Consider the following 23,251-nt stretch of genomic DNA (forward strand, 5'->3'; position numbering starts at 1 on the left):
AATTAGTCATGGCGAGGAATATTTTTAGCTTGTAATCGTGTATGAAATATGCTCGATGCTTTAAAAGGACTTACGGTGAGCTATGTTTGTGGTGCATATTTATGCGATCGGCATTTATACCTTATCATCTTATTTCTGTACTATAGATGAATATATTTGCCAAATAGATAAAGATCATTCTTTAATGTAAATTAACAAACATTAGAATTTGAAATCGGTTTTTAAATGAAGAAGATTGGACAAATGATTAAAACTATTATTTGATTATTTACCCGTATATATTTTTGGATCATAATTACTTATTAAATGTACCAGGATTTCATATAAATACTCTTAGATAAAAAAAAAAAAGTTATTAAGCCAAGCATATCAAAATGTTGCAGATCTAACTTTAATTTTGTAAATAATCTGCGAATGTCCCTGTTGTTTTTTTTTGCTTTTTGCTAAAAAACAATCGAGTTGTGGTAGATGGTATAACTGTTTATGGGATGACTGCATGAACAATTATAAGCTTGATAAAACATTTGGAAAATTATCGTACCTGTTAAAAAAGTTTCATGGTTTGGGTGTTTTTAAGGGGGAGGGTCGCTTTATGTTACAATTTAATTTGTGCATATTGGTTCCAAAATGATATTGGGAGCAACAACGTTTTTAAAACGTATCCTTTTGTCAGTTTAATAGTAAAACAAAGGATATGGGGAATCCAGCCATGACACAAAATCAGTACATGCCCAGTAAAATAAACACACAAAAAGCAAACATATAGTTGTTATTATCACAAAGTCACAGTGGTACCTTCGACACGTCACAAAATTATCACACTTCGCAAGACGGTCCCTAGCATGAGCTAAATTCTCTGCAAAAATAATTCAAACACACTTCGTAAGATGTAATCCGTGGTATGTATATATGTACAGTTATGGTGGAAATAATGACAATTCAAATTTGCTGAAATTAAGACATATTTTATTTGCCGAATAAACTTTCCAAATTCACTGATTCCATCGATAGCTATACTAAGTCTCTACATTCCCAAATTAAAGTATATCATAACATACATATCGAAGATTAGCTTGATAAACAAAGTCCCTGTGTTTGAAATTAATAATCATTAAATAATAATTTTGGCACAAAACAGCTTTTTAACGAGTGCTTGTGTTTTTATAATTCTAACATAATCACACATGTTAACCACGTTTTTAGGGGAAGGTTGTTAATATTTGCAGTATAAATTTTAACACGTAATTTAATGTTCGTGCAAGTATTCATAATATTCACATTGTTGTATATAATTTTCGAGATTAAACCCTTTGATAAATTTCACCCTGGTATGGGTGGAGATCTTTGATCGTTGTCACACTATGACATTTAATGAATTCACATTTTCACAATGAATGTATTATTTTTCTGTTAAATGGCAAAATATATATAATTTCTTTAAAGTTTAAAAAACATATTGGATAGGCTGAGAGAAAATGCGTTACATTTAGTGAAAAATGTAAAAGTGTTGTTGATGAATTTTTACAAAATAAAATGAAAAATATCAGTACAATTGTGACAGATATTTAAAGGTATGTAAATCTTTTTATTTTTTTATTATTGATTTTTTTTTCGATCAAAATTAATGCAACGCAATCGGAATGCAAACTTGTATATGCTTATTTTATGGAATTACCTGTTAATAGGAGATAACTTCTTCTTTGCAATGAACAAAGGAGTAGGTCCGGTAAGGACTGATTTTGGCCTCAAATATCAGGTTCATCTGACGAAAGATTTTGACCACTTTTCAAACACTTAAGTGTCTATTTTATTTAAATTAATTAGTTTATGTGAAAGATTTTAACAGATTTAGTCATTAAAAACGATCCGATTCAAGCTCAAATATGAACAATCTACCTAATATGCCGAAAAATGTCACTTTTCAGATGGTTTTTGGTAAAAATGAAAGTGGCCGCATCCGTGTTCATCCTCAACCTTTATATATGTTATGTATTATCATAAAATACAACTTACATTACAATATTAAGGATGAACACGAATGCGTCTAAAATTTAACTAAAATGCTAGAATTATGAGGATTTCAGTAATTTAGCATGACTTAATGGTGCTAGTACCGGATATATGTGCATTGTATTGTATTGTCAAAAACAGCCCATATTTATGTAGCAGAAGCATTCTACTGTCCAATAAATAACTAAAGGTTTGAATTTGAACAATTTTGTAAAACTGCTATATTTTGGGACCAAAAAGGGGTTTTACTGAACCTACTCCTTTGAATACTTATGTACAGTAGTAAATATAAATTTTCATTTTTATTTGTTTTGATTTTAATCGAACTAATTAATAAGAAATTCGTTGAAAAGTCTCATCCGTTAATGTCAAAATCGCGGAAAAAGGTCGACCACGCGAGACTCCTAGTAGGCATCACTCCAAAATCATGACAATCATGGAAATACATACTCTAAAAATATAGTAATCACTTGGGATCAAGATATAAACTCCATATATGTGATGTAACTAGAAAGTGGTTTCATAGAAATACAGTAGTCCAATCTTCCCGTTCGTCGTTAATTTTGGTATCAACCAATCCGCATTGTCAATTTTTATTGAACTGGTACACATTTTGTTTAGGGGCCACCTGAATCTCGCCTCCGGGTGCATGATGTTCTCGCTGTGTTGAAGAACCATTTGTGGCCGTCTGTTGTTTTCTGCTCTCTAGTTGTTGTCTCTTGGACACATTCCCATTTCCATTCGAAATTTTATTCTAGATGAAGTTTAAGATATGTAACAGACTTGGCTGGATCTGAATCTTTTATTTTACGTCATAAATGCGATCATAGTTTCAACAATGTAACTTAACTCTTTACTATCATTGGAATAACTTTTATTTCCAAACTAAAAGACAAATTGAAAGAGTGGGTATTGCTTTGCTTCGTAAAAAAAATGGCCAATGTAGATACAAGTATCTTGTCCTAGGGAGGGATATATCCTACTTTCTAAAGGATCACTCTGATTCGAACAAAAAATTCTCTGAAACTGATATTATCAAGATGCTTGATTTCTTGATTGACAACATATTTGTTATGTTTTTCAACAGACTGTCAGCATTCCAATGGGAACAAACTGTGCCCCTCTACTTGTCGACTTGTTTCTTTATTATTATGAGGCTGACTTCATGCAGAAACTTCTTATGAAGAAAGATAAGAAGTTAGCAATATCCTTTAACTCTACTTTTCGCTATATAGAGGATGTTCTTTCACTAAATAATTCAAAATTTGGTGACTATGTGGAACGCATCTATCCAATCGAGCTAGAGATAAAGGATACTACAGATACAGTTAAGTCGGCCTCATATCTTGACTTACATCTAGAAATTGACAATGAGGGTCGGTTGAAAACAAAACTTTACGACAAAAGAGATAATGTCAGCTTTCCAATTGTGAACTTTCCATTTCTAAGTAGCAACATTCCAGCAGCACCTGCATACGGGGTATATATCTCCCAATTGATACGATATTCCCGTGCTTGCATTTCCTATCATGATTTTCTTGATAGAGGGTTGCTGCTCACATGGAAGCTATTAAACCAAGAACTCCAAATGATGAAGTTGAAATCATAAATTTTACGGACGCCATCATGAGTTGGTTGACCGTTATGGAATAACCGTGTCACAAATGATATCGGATATGTTCCTTACGTCGAAACTACAATCCCCTTCCCTTTCATGAATGTGACCTACCGAATTAGACTATTTATTTACCGGATTTGTAATCATATAAGCAACACGACGGGTGCCACATGTGGAGCAGGATCTGCTTACCCTTCCGGAGCACCTGAGATCACCCCTAGTTTTTGGTGGGGTTCGTGTTGTTTATTCTTTAGTTTTCTCTGTTGTGTCGTATGTGGTGTTGTTTGTTTGTCTTTTTCATTTTTAGCCATGGCGTTTTCAGTTTGTTTTAGATTTATGAGTTTGAGTGTCCCTTTGGCATCTTTCGTCCCTTTGGTATCTTTCGTCCCTTTGGTATCTTTCGTCCCTCTTTTATCGGCAAAAACAATATAAAATAAAGCAAAACATGACAGGACAACACAATTGAGACTTAAAAAAGCTTTATGCTATTTTGTGAATTATTTGAGGACGTTTTTTTGTCTTTTTTTCCAACTTATTGATTTCAGTATCTTAAATTCGTAGATATCTTACCATGTTCTTTTTCATTTATATGATATATTACATCTTTTTTTTTAAGATCAAAATGCAGAAGATTGAGAATGAGTTGAGTCCAACGATTCAAACACTGCAAAAGCAAAGAATCAAAATGAAAAATGAATTCTTACTGAAAGCAGAAAGGAATTTGAAAAAGACCATGTGCTGTGGAGAACGTTTTCAAAATGAACTGTTGTCAATAAATGAACTGGTACTTGACATGAAAGCAGAACCGGACATGGATAGAACAAATAACAATAATAGTAAGTCACGACTTTGTGTTTATATAATGAGTTGATATAGCTTACATGCCATGCATTGTCAGTTTATTTCGACCTTTTTAATGTTCCTGTGGTATCTTCCCCCGCTTCTTTACGTGTAAGCTTGTTATAACGTATTGAAGATACCAGGCTTACAAATAACACTCCCGTGACGCTCGAATCAAAAACGTTAAATAAACTTGTAGAGCTAAGATACTTGTTCATTCACTGTTTGTTTCTGACCCATTAATATATGCAGCAGAATAGTGGGGAAAACAGGGTAATTGCTTACATTCATTCATTCTTTTACATTTCTATGAGTTATTGATCATAATCGTAGGCTCAACCATGTTGATGGTATACAGAGAAGATTGCCAATGAGACAATTATCCACCAGATACCATGTGACGTAGAAGATAACAACTATAGGTCACCTTAGGTCCTTCAACCATGAGGCAAATCATACCGCATAATAAGGTATACAAAGCCCCGGAATGAAGAATGTAGAACAATTTATACGAGAAATGAAATGCCGTGATTTATGAACAAAGCAGAAAACGAAATACAAATATGATATATACAATATGATCGTATAACTACTACTATACCGCTGAATTACAAACACATGATTTGGGACAGACTCTTACAGGATGTTGCGGTGTTAAACCTGAACAGAACGCCCAAAACACAATAAAATAAAAACTCATTAGATCGATGGAAAGCACAAAAAAACAAACAAAGTACAGACATTATAGTACTAAGACTAAAGCTAGTTCAAAACCAATAAATACTAATAAAACAACATGAATCTAAGTCTAAAATATCAGTCAGTACACATCCAGCATCCAATGGATTTAGTGAAAAGACGCCATTAATAATGAGAGCAAAACATAAACTTGTGCAATGCTTAAATATAGGTATCGACAAATTGTATGTCCGGGAATGTACTAAAACATAACAGATTGTATGTCCCGGAATGTACTCAAACATAACAGATTGAATGTCCGGATATGTACTCAAACATAACAGATTGTATGTCCAGGAATGTACTCAAACATAACATATGACCTGTTGTTCTCTGCTGTTAAAAAAATGTTCACCCAATTTCCATTCAAATTTTTTGTCGATTCTGATCTGATGTTAAATGACGACGAACTTTAACAACCATAACTTTTCGTTTATCAACTGTATCGTGACTTTTTCTTTATTGTATATTATCCTGTGATTGTTTTATTTATAAAATGTTTTATTGCCAGTTTCACATTAGTCTCACATTACCTTACAGATATCCATATAAATGATGAAATAGATATCAACCATCTGATCAATAAAACAGAAAATTTACTTTTACGAATCAGAGAGCAAATTGATTGCACGTGCACACACTTAACTCAGTTGAAACACGAGATAATCATGGACCAAGTTTCCGAGACAAACACAGTGGACGACACTACTGATGAATCTTTAACACACGAACAAGATAAGATGGAGGATGACTGGATGGGTTCTCCTTTAGTGTATGCTAGCTTTTATTCTTTTATATTTTTATAATGTAAGGGTGTACGGATTACCATAAAAGAAAAGAAAGTAATGACCAATATAAAAGAAGAGAGAGAATCTAGAATAAAAGAAAAATAAACTAAAAAAATGGTATATACAATTTGAGAATACAAGAAAATGAGGACCTTCCCATTCATACATTAAGATGATTGATGAAAATATTTTAATTGTGGTCAAGTTAATGCTTTGAAATAAAAAATAAAAAAGTCAAAATCAACTATAAGGTACTTTTTTAAGTTTCTGCTTTCTTACGAAAACTTATTTTTTAAACAATATATTAAAATAAGACGTTGGGAAATGATTGCTAATGAGACAACTCTCCACCCAAGACCAAATGACATAGAATTAAATTGAAGAACTATAGGTCACCATACGGCCCTCGACAATGATTAAAACCAATTCCGCATTTAGGCTATTTTTGTTTTTAAATGGACATTATGGACATTAAATGGACATAAACCTGATGGTTAGTAGTTGTCGTTTGTTGATGTGTTTCCTAAGTGTTTCTCGTTTCTTTTGGTGCCCTTTATAGATTACTGTTTTGTGTTAGCCAAGGCTCCATGTAGAAGACCGTACTTTGATCTATAATAGTTCTTCTTTTACAAATTGTGACTTGAATGGAAGGTTATAACCTTATTTAACAAAATTGAAATAAACTTGTTGTTAATAGCAAATTTGTGTTTCAATATTGTACCTTTATTGATGTTTGAAACAAACAAAAATGATACGTTTATAATTTTTCTTAATCGTAGACAATGCACTTTTTATAGAGATTTTAGTTTTGAAAAAATGTTATTATTATATAAACGTATTTCATTTCTTTAATTGTATAATGATGAAAACTTTTGACAGCTTTATGAATCCAAGAAAAAATAGATTACACCATAAAGTATGCTGTGTTTTACTGACAAAACCAAATACAGTTAATAAGGATGCGCTAAGCGCACATGCATCAGATACAGACGAGGACCTGGCTAAATGTTTGGAGTCTAATGAAGAACAAATTATTTCCTCTCTCGTTACACTGGAATCAAAAGATGGCCTAATACTCCACACACAGGTATTTTAGTATTTCAAATGATATTATTAACCATTGTACGAGTTGTATTTTTAATTTACTTTGTGCTCGGAAGATAGAACTTTATTTTGTTCTCAAAGTTAATATTTGAATATTAACAATTAGATTACATTAGCTTTATAGCCGAATACAGGCGTAGTTCAAGTAAACGGAATATGTACCATAAACATGTAAAAATAGGTAGTTTTTTTAATATCTAATCCTCAAAGTTATTCGAATTTCAGTTTCCATTTCATCTTTATTTACCAGTTGTGAATCATAAACCAGAACTCGTTCCTCAGTTGAAATACCTGACAAACGGAAGCATTTGGCGTCGTGAAGATGTTGTACAGAATATATCAATCCCAATAGAGAGGGTAAATAGCATATTATTTTAAACATTGCAATGAAACTTAATTTTCTATAGTTTGTCTGTTGTAAGTGTATGTTGACTACTAGATGTATTTTGTTGGGTGTTTTTTTTTTCTTTGGATTACTGTGCTATTAACGCACGTTCCATATTTCAACATATTCATGTCTTAGGTCTATTATACCGGTGATTTTAGAAATGGATGTATCAATATTCTAAAATATGTTACCATCAATAAAGGTAGTCTCCTGAAAAACGTTTTTGCAGGAAATTTCATTTCTTGGCGCGGAAATACAAATTCCACAGCTTCAAACCCTCCAGTGTGTAGCAGTCGCAGTGCCGCCATTTGAGGAGTTCAACATCGACAAAAATGGATCTTCAGTTACACTCCATAATGACAAGAACATAAAGCTTAGATTTCCAGCTGGTGCTTTTACAAATGAAACTTACGTTTCTACAAAGGTAAACAAATAAAATGAAAAGTTTTGACATAAATAAATTTGTAAACGTAAGTCTAGACTGTGTAAGTGATACGAATATTAAAAGGCGTTGAGATATAGAAAAAAATGAAGCAACTGTAAATAAGTTATTTTTAGTGTGTTGATGTTATGTTATTTTATTTAGGATCGGGAAATCACAGACGATTTTTTTTTATCTATGATATGTATTACCATGTTTAGCACAGACTTTTGGTTCAAAAATAGAAACCAAAAACCGTCTAAGATACGTTGAATTTTATTTTAAGCTGAGAAACCTTAGTTTTCAAGAAGTGTTTATGATCGTGATATTATTGTGATGATGTAACTGCTAGTTAAATTTAAAAAAAAACCGAGTAGTTAGGTGTAATACCATCATGAATATTCCCCTATAAGTCTTTGTTAAATTTGCACATTTTCGAAAAATTTTGCAGAATATATCTTTGTTTCAAATATTGAAATACTTGACATGAGTACAGTTTTATCCTGTCCAGTACTATAGACAAAATTTCACATAACATTGCATTGCATTTTTAAAAGAAAATAAACATCATTGGAAGTTAACCAATAAAATGTTCATCCCTTTTTTCCAGTGTACAGACTTTAATAGCCATGTAACCTCAACTTTCTTAAATATTCTATAAAAGAAACAAATAAAAAATTATGGTGCTTTGAAACACACAAGATAAATGTTAATAACTAAGAATTTTTTGACTGCAATGAAATGTAGGATTTATTTTCTACAACTGTCAAATTCGAGGGAATATTTTTTTAACTCTTTTTCGTATGCAACCGGATGTGACGTACTATGATTTGGTGGTATTACATCTTAATAATCCAAGACCCCAAAGCGGTTACGTCAATAAAACGCACTTTTATGCATTTTTGATGGGAAAACAAATTAGTTGTTTACCCTAAAATATAAAGGATATGCAAAGTATCGAGTAAATTATATTAAAAACATTTGGTCTACATGAACACCTCTCATGTAAAACTGTTTTAGGTACTTGGATGTACTCAATGCTTTGAACTTATCAACAAATGTGAAAATAGCAGTCATTGAAATATCTTTGAACAATTTACAATTGATACTTTTCGGTCTCTGAATTAGATCTGATCGACCCGTTATCTTTTAAAACAAATATTACAGAAACATATGGTATGCAATTATGTAATTTATTTACACTCTTACATTGATATATATATAGCAGTTTAAATAATTAGTCTTTTTCTAGGCCAGAATCTTAACAAAGACATGTTTAAAAGATGCATCCGATAGGTATCTGGACCTAGAACATATCACACAAACAACTTCTGTTATTAACATAAAGTGTAGTCAGCCGCCACAATCAGCATTCGAAATCAACTTTTTCGATTTTAAAATTGATGGTAGGTATATTTTTAAATTGTAACACATATATCACAAACAAGATAAGTTTCCGAAATTATAGGTCATAAAATAGCAGGAAAAATGAAATATGACAAAAAGCCAAACTCTAGCACACCATTCGATACCAAATGATAGGTGACACGAACGTCATCAGAAAAAGTGTAAGTAGTTCCCGATGAGCAAGTGTTAGAAATCGAACTGTTAGAAATATATTTGAACCGAAATCAATTATGTAAGCCTTACCACATGAAAGAAAAAAAACGGTACCAATTCGCCGTTTCAAAATCTAAATGCATTCTGGGTAATATTATCAAAAGCGTACACCAACACGTTTTGATTGGTTTAAAACGTTCTGAACAATACAAATTCAACCAATGACGTAAAGATATTTTCATTTTGGTATACGAACAATGAGATGACCCATAGTCCTTCTGATTCTGAAAAGATGATTTCTAATTGTATGACAATTATAAAGAGAATATTTTCCTACCAAATTTTCAAAGGATTTTGTTTTTGTCTTTTTGGTTCAGATATATATATATTATCAATTTTAAGAGTCTTTTTTAAAAGATAGTTATATTGAGAGTAGCAAACATGTATAAGCCTGTTGTATATAGGATATGTTTTTTGTAGCAGTAAGTAATAAAACCGTCATATATTTCAGATGAGAACATATCTGATCAACAAGAGGTCTTACAAAGATGTAAACAATGGCTAATGAACAATTTAAACATAAGTCTTATTGAATCCCGGCTGCTTGAAATATTTCCAGCAACAATCACGGAGAATATTCAGGTAAGCCATTTACGAAGAAGAATAATACAAATGACTGGCCGTTTCAGAATATAATGCATTCTAGGTAATATTTTCAAAAGTGTACACCGAAGCGTTGTGATTGGTTAAAAACGTTCTTACGAATTGAATTTAAACCAATGACGGAACGTTATTTATTGTACGACCAATAAGATTACCCATAGTACTTTAGATTCTGAAATGGTAGTGGCTGCTCTTTCTTGAAACTTGCAGCCTTTGTGGGTGATCTGCTTGAAGTCATATTGATATGGCATGTTGCTGTGACTGCTACTTCCTGTAGGCTGTAATCATACAGAGCGTAAAACAATGAGCAGAATACTTCGGAAGTCAACATTTTAACTTTCTGACTAGGTATTGAATATTCTCGTAGGACCAGAGCTCATGTTTTGTCTGTTATTATGTATATATATGCCGACTCTAAATAAAATTATTTACTTACTACTTACTTACTTACCAATACCTTCAGAACAAATAGAGGCATAAGAAACACGAGGGGACAATCATTGGTCGAACAAAATGACACTGCCAAAAAAAAAGAATAATATAAATAGACAAATATCAGTCTAAAATTGTGATAGATATTAAAAATATTGCACTTCAGTGTTTTTGTTATTTCGTTGTTTTCCTCTTATAGTTGATGTATTTCCCTCTGTTTTAGTTTGTAACCCGGATTTGTTTTCTCTCAATCGATTTATGACTTTTGAACAGCGGTATTTGTTCATTTGTATGATTTTAGTTTTAAGCAACTATGTGCACAGGATTTATTTGTTTTACACAGTTTGATTTGGAAGAAAGGCCGACACAATCAGTTGCACTATTACTAATACAAATCTATATCAATATTCTTGTAATTGTTGTAAAATACATCAAATAACATAATTATAAACCTAATCTTGATTTATATCCAATTTTTAGAATTTTACCTGTGACGTTACTTTTTGTGGTGTTTATCCATTCGTGCTACAGACACACAGTTCGTAATTCAATGAAGCTGTTTTTGTGTACTGTCCTAATTGAGTTGTTATTCTGTGGTTAACATGTCGAAATGTACTATTATATTATTTATTTATGTATGTTTCTTTCTTCTGTGTTCTTGCATGTATTTGTACTGTATTCCCATCATGTAATGTTGTCATTTAGAGGTATATTTAACATTGCTATAAAGCGCGGAGGTTTTGCTAGCCACACAACCAGGTTCAACATACCAATTTTTTCTTAAAGTTTTCTGTACCATGTCAGGAATATGGTAGATGTTAACACAAAGTTCGTTTTTATGTATGTTGCATTGCTGTTTGTTTGGGTTTTTTTTTTTGTTGCACTTCTCTGTTATTTCGTTGTTTTCCTCTTATAGCGGATATGTTTCCCTCGGTTTTGGTTTAAGTTTGTAACCCGGATTTGTTTTCCTTTAATCGATTTATGACTTATAAACAGCGGTATACTGCGGATGCCTTTATATACAACTGTTGCCTTTATTTGCCATTACCCTCGAAAGAAAAACACTCAAACGTATTTGGTATCTTTGAAGAGTTTAAACATTGCTGCAAATTGTTTTAAGCCGATGTTATCTGGTTTTTGTAAAACATTCATAACCAGTAATGTATTTTCATGAGAAGCCAAGTCAATATACTGTTACCACATATAATTCAAGTTTTCGTCCATTATGTCTCGGAGTTCAGAATTTTGTGATTTTACTATGCATCTTTGATTTGGTAATTTCTTCAACTTAACTTAAGCATTAAAATATCTTATACTATTACACATAAAGCTGCTCTGCTTATGAATCTTGGTAAAAAAATCTATATACCAAAGATTTACATTTTTATTCTCATCAACACCATTTCAGAAGAAATGTTTCCATGCAAGAATGAATGTTTATGATCTAATAAAAAACATAGATTTCATTTCTATAATCTAGACTAAAATATGTATTATTTAATTTTAGAAAGAGATTCTCAGCGCCGAGAAAATCCAAATGCTAGTTGCAGAACTTCATCATTGTTCAGACAATAGCATGGATAAATTTATTAAAATACTCGACGAAACTGGCCAAACAGAGGTAGTGGACAGACTTAGTAGTGTCAGAGAGCAGGTGGTTCTGACAAGAAATCAAGACGATATAGCTATAGCTGAGTTGGAAATGAGCAGTGATTTTGATCCTGGTAAGAAACGCGTGTGATTCTTTCGAAAGGGGAAAAAATGTTAAAAAAAACCATACTAATTAAATAAATTCAAAATATCACCAAAATATGAAAGGCTATTATCGACATAAAAGGAGGTATCACCAAAAATATAACAAGAGAACAGAAAACAATAGACACAAATGTATTTAAAAGCAAAACAAGACAAAACAAAAAAGACAAAAACATTGATCAATTTTTAATCATATTATTATTCAGTGCATATTTCTTTGATTTTAGATTTTGAGATAGAAGTGAAGACCGTACAAATTATGGCTAAATTAGGAGAACAACCATGGAAAGTGGCTCCGAGCAACTCCAGTAATATAGACAATGTACATACTGTTAAATTAGAGGGTGGCAATTCATCATACAGGTATTAAAATTACATTTTTTATAAAACCATTTCCGATAAGCAAGCACAAATAAATCTATGAAATTGCCATTATTATTTTAGTAGTTTATTTAACAATAGCATTATTTTGTTAGACGATTAATGGGTATGAAAACAGAAGGTAGGATAAGGCACAAATGCAACACTCCAAACGTTACAAAATTTCAAAAAATGAAATGGGGTTTTTTTTCCAAGTCGGGTGTGAATGAGTTGTATTTAGATAAAATAAGACTGGATATATAGTAATTTAGCACGTTCGTTTTGGATACATAATCTACAATAGTGTCCTTACAAACAAAACAATATCTGAAACTGATATTATCAAGATGCTTGATTTCTTGATTGACAACATATTTGTTACGTATGGAGGACGTGTTTTTCAACAAACAATCGGCATTCCCATGGGAACCAACTTGTGCACATCTTCTTGCCGAATTGTTCCATTAATTTTATGAGAATTACTTCATACAGGTTCTTACATGGGCAACTAAACAGGTGCCACATGAGGAACATAATCTGCTTACCCTTCCGGAGCACCTGAGATCACCTCTAGTTTGTGGTTGGGTTCGTGTTGCTCAGTCTTCTGCTATCTATGTTGTGTTTTATGTACTGTTGTTTGTCTGTTTGTCTTTTCTTTTTAGGCACGGCGTTTTCAGTTTTATTTTTACTTACGAGTTTGAATGTCCCTTTGGTATCTTTTACCTCTCTTAAAAGTTCTATTTTATCATTTACTTCGATTTTTGTCACTGATAAATATATGTTGGTTGACACCAATGCATATCTATTATTTCAACTTCGTTTTAATGCATTGATTTAATCATGAATGCCTCTGATTTAATATTGTGAACCATTCTTCAGGAATCCTTCAACTAAAAAACACTTACATATGTTTGATTGTCCCTTTGGTATCTTTCGTCCCTCTTTTACATAAAATACGACATGTTTTTTTCAATCTATATATGTTTTTCCCGTTTCAGTTTACTTGTATTAGTAAATAAATTCTTGTCAAATAAAAAAGGCAAAACTGAAATGTCCAAACCTTTACATCTGTTTATCGTGTTTTTTATAGATTTCTTTTTAATAAGAAGATAATAAACATCTACTGAACAGTATGTAGTTATACTGAACAGATCATATTGACCACAGTCAAAGTTTCGTAACAGTACCGAATTTTCTAAAGTTGATATGTAGATGCTGTATGAGACTGAACATAATATCCCATAAGTATTTCAGTATTTAAATTTTCAGATTATAAGATAAAATGACTGTTTAAGTTTGAATATATAACCCATTGTTTTATTTAAAGTGTTGTGGGAATAGTTGTACCAGCCAAAATGACTGAAAGCGATATGTGCAGAGCTGCTACAGTATTGGATGAAGTTATTTGTTTAACAAATGTCAACCTTGTTGTGAAGCAACATAAAGATGATTCAGATGAAATTATCATTTACTGTACACAATCAGAAAAATTGCAAGCAGTACTACACGAACTAGCGAAAGATGGCTTTACTAATGGACCGACCAAAGTTCAGGAATTTGGGTTGGCCGATAGTGAGAACATTGAACTTACATTAGATAACTTCTGCTTGGAAGGCTATGAAAACAGACCTTTAGTAATGCCATTATACTCTGGGTTGGGTACAGCAATATATCGCGGTCGTCTATGTGTCCTACATCCAGAACGACAAACTTGTGACAATCAGTACAGAGGACAACTTAAGTACAAAATTATTTCTGAGAAAATATCAATTCAGAGGTCAGGCAAATTGGCTATTTATTTGCCGAAGGTATGACTAGCATTTTTTAACAAAGGACTATCTTTACTCCTTACCTTAATACCATTAACTTAACTACATTATGATAAACACAACAGATTTTAGAAGTACATGCAAAAATATGTATTATAGGCAGGTAGCAACGAGACTCCATATGTAGTACAATGACTTTCCTCCATTTTTGTTCACGAGCTAATTTTTGCATAAATGATAGATATCTTACTGAACTCTGCCCTTTTGAGATCTGGCTTTTGGTTTTATTGTCTAGTGTATTATAGCGGATTATTCGGGAACACAAATTATACAGAGACAAACAAAAAATAGATTGATTAAAGGGTAAATATCAGTAAAAACAATTCACTTAAATTTATTATGTCGTGCTGGCTATGGACTCAAATAACGAGTGATGTATGCATAACAAGAGGTTTCTCCGACGTGTTTTATCGGAGGATAAGAGAGGTGTACGTTAAATTAAACCCAATATCTACACAGAATAAATAAAGACGTGTTTCATTGGTTGAAATAGTGTCTAATTGGTTTGTATTACGTTGAGAAGGTTGCAGAATATAAACAACAACGACGAAATTCATGGACAATTGAATGTGTAAAATATATGGTTATGTTGTTGATCGTCTATGTGTGTTTTGTCATTGTTATGCCCCACCTACGATAGTAGAGGGAAATTATGTTTTCTGGTCTGTGGCTCCGTTCGCTCGTTCGTCCGTCGTCTGTGTGTCCGTTCAGGTTAAAGTTTTTGGTCAAGGAAGTTGTTTTATGAAGCTGAAGTCCAATCAACTTGAAACTTAGTACACTTGTTGCTTATGATATGATCTTTCTAATTTTACAGCCAAATTCGACTTTTGGTCCCAATTTCACAGTCTACTAAACATAGAAAATGAAAGTGGAAGTTTCAGGTTAAAGTTTATTGGTCAAGGTAGTTTTTGATGAAATTGAACTGCAATCAAATTGAAACTTAGTACATATGTTCGCTATAGTATAATCTTTCTAATTCTAATGCCAAATTAGATTATTACCCAATTTTACGGTCTATGAAACATCGAAAAGGATAGTGCGAGTGGGGCATCCGTGAACTTTGGACACATTCTTGTTTTTTATTTTCTTCAGCCAACAGATGAACAAATTGGATACTTTAGTTACACCTTTGACTTTACAGGTAATATTACCAAAATTATCACGTATGTCCTAAGCTTGAATCATATACAATATTGTTAAAAACACTCACACTTTCATGTTATTGATGTCTTTTAGATATTATTAGGGGAAAATGTTTTTTCATACAATCATTTTTAGCTTAATAAAACAAATTTCACAAAATTTATGGGACCTAGAAGCAATAAAAGGTGTTGAGCCGAAAATTCGAATCATGATTTGGTTTAGAAATATACGTAATACAGAATACATCATAGTTATGTCATTCATTCATCTCTGTTGCTATGCCATTTGTCACCATCTAAGAGCTAAAATCCAAAAGGTCATAAAGTATAGCTCAGAGCTTTGCATGAGGGAGATGCATTCCTTAATTTATAATAATTTCTTTTATTTTGTAACAGCAAATTTTAATAACACAAAAAATCCGTATTTTCATGCCAGTACCGAAGTACTGGCTACTGGGCTGGTGATACCCTCGGGGACTAATAGTCCACCAGCAGAGGCATTAACCTGTCTGACGCCTGATTTGTTCTTAACGGTTTTATAAATAATATTCGTTGCTAAATATGAACTTCAGTTGAACCGCTAAATATTCTACCATATTTAGACACACATTAAAGTTCAAAACAAAAGGGAAAATGATCTAACACAGCTAATCACAGGTTTCAGAACAAAATTGAGACGCACGAACAGTTAATCATAGGTTTCAGTACAAAATTAGTACGAAAGAATAATTTCTAGGATAAATACGTACTCAATAGAATGAGTCAAAATAAGATTAATACAATAGAAAATGACAAGAATAAGAAAACAATCAATTAGAAAAGAAGTTATCAATATCAGAACACACGAGACAGAAAATTACAGGAAATAACTAGCAATTCATTTCAGTATCAAGATAAGATCAAGACAAGTTGAAATAGACAAACCGTAAACCATGCAAAGCATCTTATTTAATTACTGGTAAAGAGAACAGTCAAAGTAAATAATGACGACTTCTTGCAAATCTATTCGATCATAAATCGTTTACATTTATTATTTGTTTAGGAAAAGCGTTGGCGAAATATTTAGCTTGGCAGCTGACACCGGACAATGAAATTTCTACCCGTTGGATCAAATTTGCAAATATATTGGTGGCAGACCCAAGCATCTACAAGCACATCACCAATAACATTACTAAAAGTTTGTGTAAAGCAGGTCAAAGGCAGACATGTGAAGCATTTCTTTTGTACTGGGCTGATCATTATGTTAAGAATGATGAAAACAAGGTTTGTTTGATTTTGTTTGATCATTTCCATATTAACAAACAGTTTTAATTGTGTTTTGTTTTATTCAATTATTTTCATATTTGCATACTGTCTTTCATCATTTTCATATTTGCATACTGTCTTTCATCATTTTCATATTTGCATACTGTCTTTCATCATTTTCATATTTGCATACCTTCTTTCATTTGGTTTCAAATGTTGTTCTCTGTTCCTGATAGCTGAATTGTGCAGGGTCTTTATTGTGGTTTAAACCCATACGCCATGTCGCCTAGATAGGCAATAGTGGAATGGTAAATTGATCGTTCGTGTTATTGCTTTTGCTTTGTAGTGTTTTATTTTGTATTTTGTTTGGAGTTGGGTATTTTTTAGCTTACCTGGCTTAAAGGGCCAAATTAACACGCCATAGATACCAGGGTTAAAATTTAGTGCGCCAGACGCACGTTACGTCTACAAAAGATTAATCAGTGATGATCGAATCAAAATGGTTAGAAAGACGAAATAAAGTTGAAAAGCATTGATCATGGAATTGTTTTTATCATTTGTCGTCTGTGTCCGTCGTCAGTCTACCTGTAGTCCGTTTAGTTGTACAAAACTCCTTTCTGACACTGTCAAAATCAATCATTCTTGGGTTATCTAGATTATACAGCTTCCCTAGTACAAGTAATCTTGATGTACAGTTCTAAATATGCATATCAAATGTACATCTGTAAAGCTGTATATAAACTGTACACCTGTTAAGCTGTATATAAACTGTACATTTTTAAAGCTGTATATAATTTGCAACTCTGTAAAAATTTATATTAACTGCACATTTTTAAATCTGTGTATAAGCTATACATAGAGATTCTACCACTACATATTGTGTGATACGATATCTATCCACAGTTTATATAGTTTTACAGATGTACAGTGTATATACAGCTTTACAGATGTACAGTGTATATACAGCTTTACAGATGTACAGTGTATATACAGCTTTACAGCTGTACAGTTTATATACAGCTTTACAGACGTACACTTGATATGCATATTTAGAACTGTACATCAAGATTATGAATATGTCGTAACTAAACATGGCCGCAAACTCTACATATTTAATTAATGAGCAAAAATGCAAGTAATGGCCAAGATTTGGCTTGACATGTGTTACAGAGGAAACATGAAAATAATCCTTTTTCCAAATAATACCATTTTGTTGGTTTTGCTGAGCATTTTGAAAACAAATATTGAAGGTAGACAAACATTTGTATTCAAAAAGTTATAAGCAAAACATGACCTATACAATAAGTCAAAAAGTCGACATCATCAGTTGGCTCTCTGTACGGGGTATCAACTGATCATGTTCACAATTGTTGTTTTCCAATTATCTTCAAAACTATAGTAAATAGAGAGGGAAAACTGATCAGTTGACCTAATAGGCACATGTAGAGCAGCATCTGTTTATTCCTTGCAGTTGGTCTGACGACAAAATGAATTTTAAAAAGTTAAAATATGAAAAGAAAAACAACAGTTCTCTAAATACTGCACATAAAATTAAAGATTTTATAGTTAGATCCACCAAAAATCTATAGTTAACTTATATGCTTCAAAAAAGTGACTTTATATAAACCAATGCGATAATCGTTGAATTGATTTTCTTTCAATGGTTTTTAATATAGCTAGAGAGAATGGTTGATATTTTTGGACATGAAACGCAGAGAAAATCAGACGCATTACAGTTCCTTAAGCCATATTGTTTATCAGGTATATAAGATATTTTGTTACAAATACAGCCATATTGTTTATCAGATATATTAGATATAATGTTATCAATAAAACCTTATTGTTTATCAGGTATATAAGATATAATGTTACCAATAAAGCCTTGTTTATCAGGTATATTAGATAGTGTGTTACCAATAAAGCCTGATTGTTTATCTGGTATATTAGATATAATGTTACCAATACAGCCTTATTGTTTATCAGGTATATTAGATATAATGTTACCAATAAAGCCATATTGTTTATCAGGTTTATTAGACAGTGTGTTACCAATAAAGCCTTATTGTTTATCAAGTATATAAGACATTTTTCTACTAAGAAAGCCATATTGCTGAGCGTTTTAAATATTAATATTTCAATTGTCGAGAGTAGGAAAATATCGTATTGCACGATGGTTTGTGTCAGATTCTGTACCTCTTATGGCATTTAAACGATATGCAGACAAAGGACATCATTCGTAAATATAGCTCAACATGCAGACTTCTTATACGTTCAGGTATTTCACATCCATTTTTTTATGGAAATATTCTTTATAAAGCACAAAGGTGTCAGTATTCACCTCAAAAACTAACAAAACCTTTGAATAGACTTATTAAGAAGGGATATTGTTGTCAGGTCATTAAAGATTGCATATTTTGGCGTTAATATTGATTCACTTATAGGGTCTTTGCATCGGAACTAAACACATTTATTCAAAAACCAGTTGTTGGCATGACACGGGTTATGTTCTTCTCATATATGTTATGATGGTATGATACTAAACCCCTATCGGGAAGGATTGTGCCTGATGTTCATATGATGAAATCATAATCTTTCAGTCAGTTTAATTGAAGTCTGGAGCTGGCATGTCAGTTAACTGCTAGTAGTCTGTTGTTATTTATGTATTATTGTCATTTTGTTTATTTTCTTTGGTTACATCTTCTGACATCAGACTCGGACATCTCTTCGACTGAATTTTAATGTGCGTATTGTTAATCGTTTACTTTTCTACATTGGCTAGAGGTAAAGGAGGAGGGTTGAGATCTCATAAACATGTTTAACCCCGCCGCATTTTTGCGCCTGTCCCAAGTCAGGAGCCTCTGGCCTTTGTTAGTCTTGTATTATTTTAATTTTAGTTTCTTGTGTACAATTTGGAAATTAGTATGGCGTTCATTATCACTGAACTAGTATATATTTGTTTATGGGCCAGCTGAAGGACGCCTCCGGGTGCGGGAATTTCTCGCTACATTGAAGACCTGTTGGTGACCTTCTGCTGTTGTTTTTTCTATGGTCGGGTTGTTGTCTCTTTGGCACATTCCCCATTTCCATCCTCAATTTTACATGTAATTCTTCTTTTTACTATTATCTGTAAAAAGATATGTTCTTTATATGGAACGTCATTAGACATTGTAGCCTTTGGTGGTGACCCCTCAATTTAAACAAATTCAGCAGATAGACTATTTGACGTCATACTTGAAATTTGACCAATGAAAAACTGATATCAAACGAGCACACGTTGATTAAATGAAATTATCAACAGGTCAGGAAAAATTAAATCGGCTAAGAGAATAACGGGATACAGAGGCAAATATTTATATTCTTCCTTTAAATATTGGTCCGCTGACATCATGAAATAAACATGTCAATTTAGAGCTTTTATTTTCATGTCTCAATGTTGTCTTTATTTCATATCAATTGGTCTAAAATTACTATACAGTATGGATTTTTATTATTATTATTTCATATTTATGTGAAGTTAATCTTACTATTTTCTTAAGACCAGTTTGAGTTTTATAATTGTTGAAGGATGTACTGTTGTCTGTAATTGCTTACATCCACTACATATGAATTGTGGTGAATCTTTGTCTCATTGGCATCCATACAGCATCTCCTCATTTCCATACTACATCGTTCGATTATGCAGAGGTTTTTTTTAACAAAAAGGGATGCTTTGATACAAATTCCTTGTGTTAGTTCATTGAAAATCTTACTTTTGAAAAAAAATTGCTGATTTCAAAAGCAGATAAATTTCAGATGATATCATCAAAACGCTGGATTTTTTGATCGAAACATAGTTGTACAGTTTGATGGGTAGATATTTCAACAGACAGTCGGTATTCCACAGTGCACTAATTGTCTACCCTACTGACCTACTTATGTTTGTTTAAGACAGATTTTATACAGAACCTTTACAAAATTAAAACGAAAAAGCATCTTGCAAAGTTCTTTTATTTTCCTCTACGATATATTTATGAAATCGTGTTACTGAAGGACGTTTCAGTGATCAAGTGCACCTTATTTGCCACTGTGTACTTGGGTTAATGATTCTTCTGAAACTAGAAGGTCTGTCTGCTTCTGATCTTTTCTTTTATATTGACACAGACTGAGTTTACACTATTATCTATGACAAATTTGATGAAGTCAACTTTTTTTCAGCAGTAACATATCATTTGCCCTATCGTATGACGTTTATTGATCTCTATTTATATTTATACGTTACGTATTGATGAACTCATTGTAATGTTGTCAAAAACTCACTGAGCTGGCCGCACTTATCTGCGGAAGAAAAGTCATTCCAATGTCATTTCAAATCACATTGATCTGAGTAATGAACGAGACGAACTTTCATTCAGTTATCTTTGGCATGACATTCTCCTATTTAACAAAATATTTACAGATTGACAATAAATTGATGAAAAGTCGACCTACCCGATCTATATTTTTGATATTTTGTACCAGAAAAGCTCAACAGAAAGTGCTTGTAAACTTTTCTCGCTTAACCATTTGGTTGAGATTTGATGGTTTACCAGGCGTGTAGAACGGTCAGAATCATGAACCATCATGCGATGTCTCCCAGTTTTACATGATTAATCTTTGTATATTCTGAATGGATTATTACATTGGATTATCGTTTAGCTACCATAGCCTCATATATATAGAACACTTGCATGCATCATACTATTCAAATTGCTTTTAACATGTTTAACTCTTCCCTATTTATACCAATAACTGACTTCGTGAAATATATTCCATGTAAATCAATTGAGCATCTTACATTGTAGTATTTAAACTTTTTGTTTAATATGAAAAGATTAAGATTAAAAATAAATTAATGTGAGTACAAAAGTTTTAGAGGGGAACATAGCCGTTTGAGACACGACTTTTGCATCGACAGGATAATTATCTCTGTTTAACAAAACCACCAACACTCACAGTTCCTAATGGTAATTAAAATAAAATATAAAATCACATTTAGGAACGGTTAACGAAAAAACTATAAGGTTTAATTTATATGTGTATGCATATAATTCAGCAAGATAATTTCAGTATATTTACTTTGCAATACCATATATTTTCATTTTTTTTTTCTCTAACTTCTGTTAAAAAGTCAATTGAAAAATTAACTTAAAGCATTTAATTCTGTATTCTGATTTCTTTTACTGTAGGTACTTTATCCAATGACAATCTTAAGAAAATAGCATATTGTTTAGCTGACGACTGGGAGATAATGGCAGAGAAGCTGAAATTGGATAAAGCCATAATTTGTGAGATAAAAGATACCCAGAAGAATCCAGTTAGGCAGTGCTTGAAAATGTTGGATACTTGGCGATTGTCTGATGTTGCTATTACCAAAGGAACAGATGTTGTTAAACATCTTTACAAATGTGCAAAAGCTGCTGGATGTGGCTCGAAACTTCTTAACTTATCAGTTAAGCATTGAAAAATGGTTATGTTAACTGTTGCTACTGTAGCTAAACAATTCTCAGCTGGACTGAGTAACATTAAGAAATAGTCTCAGTATTGTTGAATTTTTGCATTTTAATATTCTTTGTAAGCTGTACATATTTACAACTCACACTTGTGAATAGCATTAAAAGCAAGTCGATTAAAGCTTCTAGCCAACAGCATTAGTTTTTTCTCAGCAATGTATATTCAGTTAACATTTTTAATTCATATTAAGTAAGTAAAAACGGATATATATCTGTTGACAAAAGGTATTGTGATCATTATTCTTTTTTCCATGACATAATCAATTATTTGGGGATTTTTACACAAAAAAAAATGAAACGTTGAAATAGTGTTGTATTCTTATGTGTTGCTGGTAGATAATTGTTCAAGTTAGGGAGGGTGCTATAAATTGGTGGATTGAACCTGGTATAATAGCTAGCTAAACATCTCACTTGTATGACAGTCTCATCAAATTCCATTATATTGATAACGGTGTGTGAACAAAACAAACAGAAAAAATAAGTAAAAATGTCAAAAAGGGGTACATCAGTCAACATTATGTTATAATCTAAACCACTACAAAAACAAACAAATATATAACAAAGAAACACAAAAAGACATATAGACAAGACACACAAGCAAAAACGAAAGACAACAATACAATAATTTGACGTAACACAATAGCACAATGACGGTATGACTAAGTACAGAGCCACGTCACATGTATCGAAGAAGTCGCCAATCAACTCATTGTTATACAAAATGGTATAACAGCGATATGGATGATGTTGTTATAGTAACTTAAGTGATACCTTTAGAACGTTTATTTTTTTATTTGAATATGGTAGCCAAGTATCATAAAATATCTGTA

General features: G+C 32.1%; 1 protein-coding gene across 1 annotated transcript; it reads left to right on the forward strand.

The window, feature by feature from the left end:
- The first annotated feature begins 1,419 nt into the window (after positions 1-1,419).
- On the forward strand, positions 1,420-22,662 carry LOC143080943 (uncharacterized). The gene is made up of 15 exons (XM_076257136.1): positions 1,420-1,571; positions 4,245-4,464; positions 5,747-5,978; positions 6,874-7,081; positions 7,324-7,455; positions 7,716-7,910; positions 9,160-9,313; positions 9,979-10,109; positions 12,070-12,286; positions 12,545-12,680; positions 14,005-14,485; positions 15,599-15,647; positions 16,691-16,911; positions 18,570-18,654; positions 22,098-22,662. Exons 2-15 carry the CDS (start codon positions 4,251-4,253, stop codon positions 22,370-22,372), a joined length of 2,730 nt encoding a protein of 909 aa, XP_076113251.1. The 5' UTR covers positions 1,420-1,571; positions 4,245-4,250; the 3' UTR covers positions 22,373-22,662.
- Positions 22,663-23,251: the final 589 nt, after the last annotated feature.

The sequence above is a fragment of the Mytilus galloprovincialis genome, chromosome 6 (assembly GCF_965363235.1).
Source record: "Mytilus galloprovincialis chromosome 6, xbMytGall1.hap1.1, whole genome shotgun sequence".
Classification (NCBI taxonomy): Eukaryota; Metazoa; Mollusca; class Bivalvia; order Mytilida; family Mytilidae; genus Mytilus; species Mytilus galloprovincialis.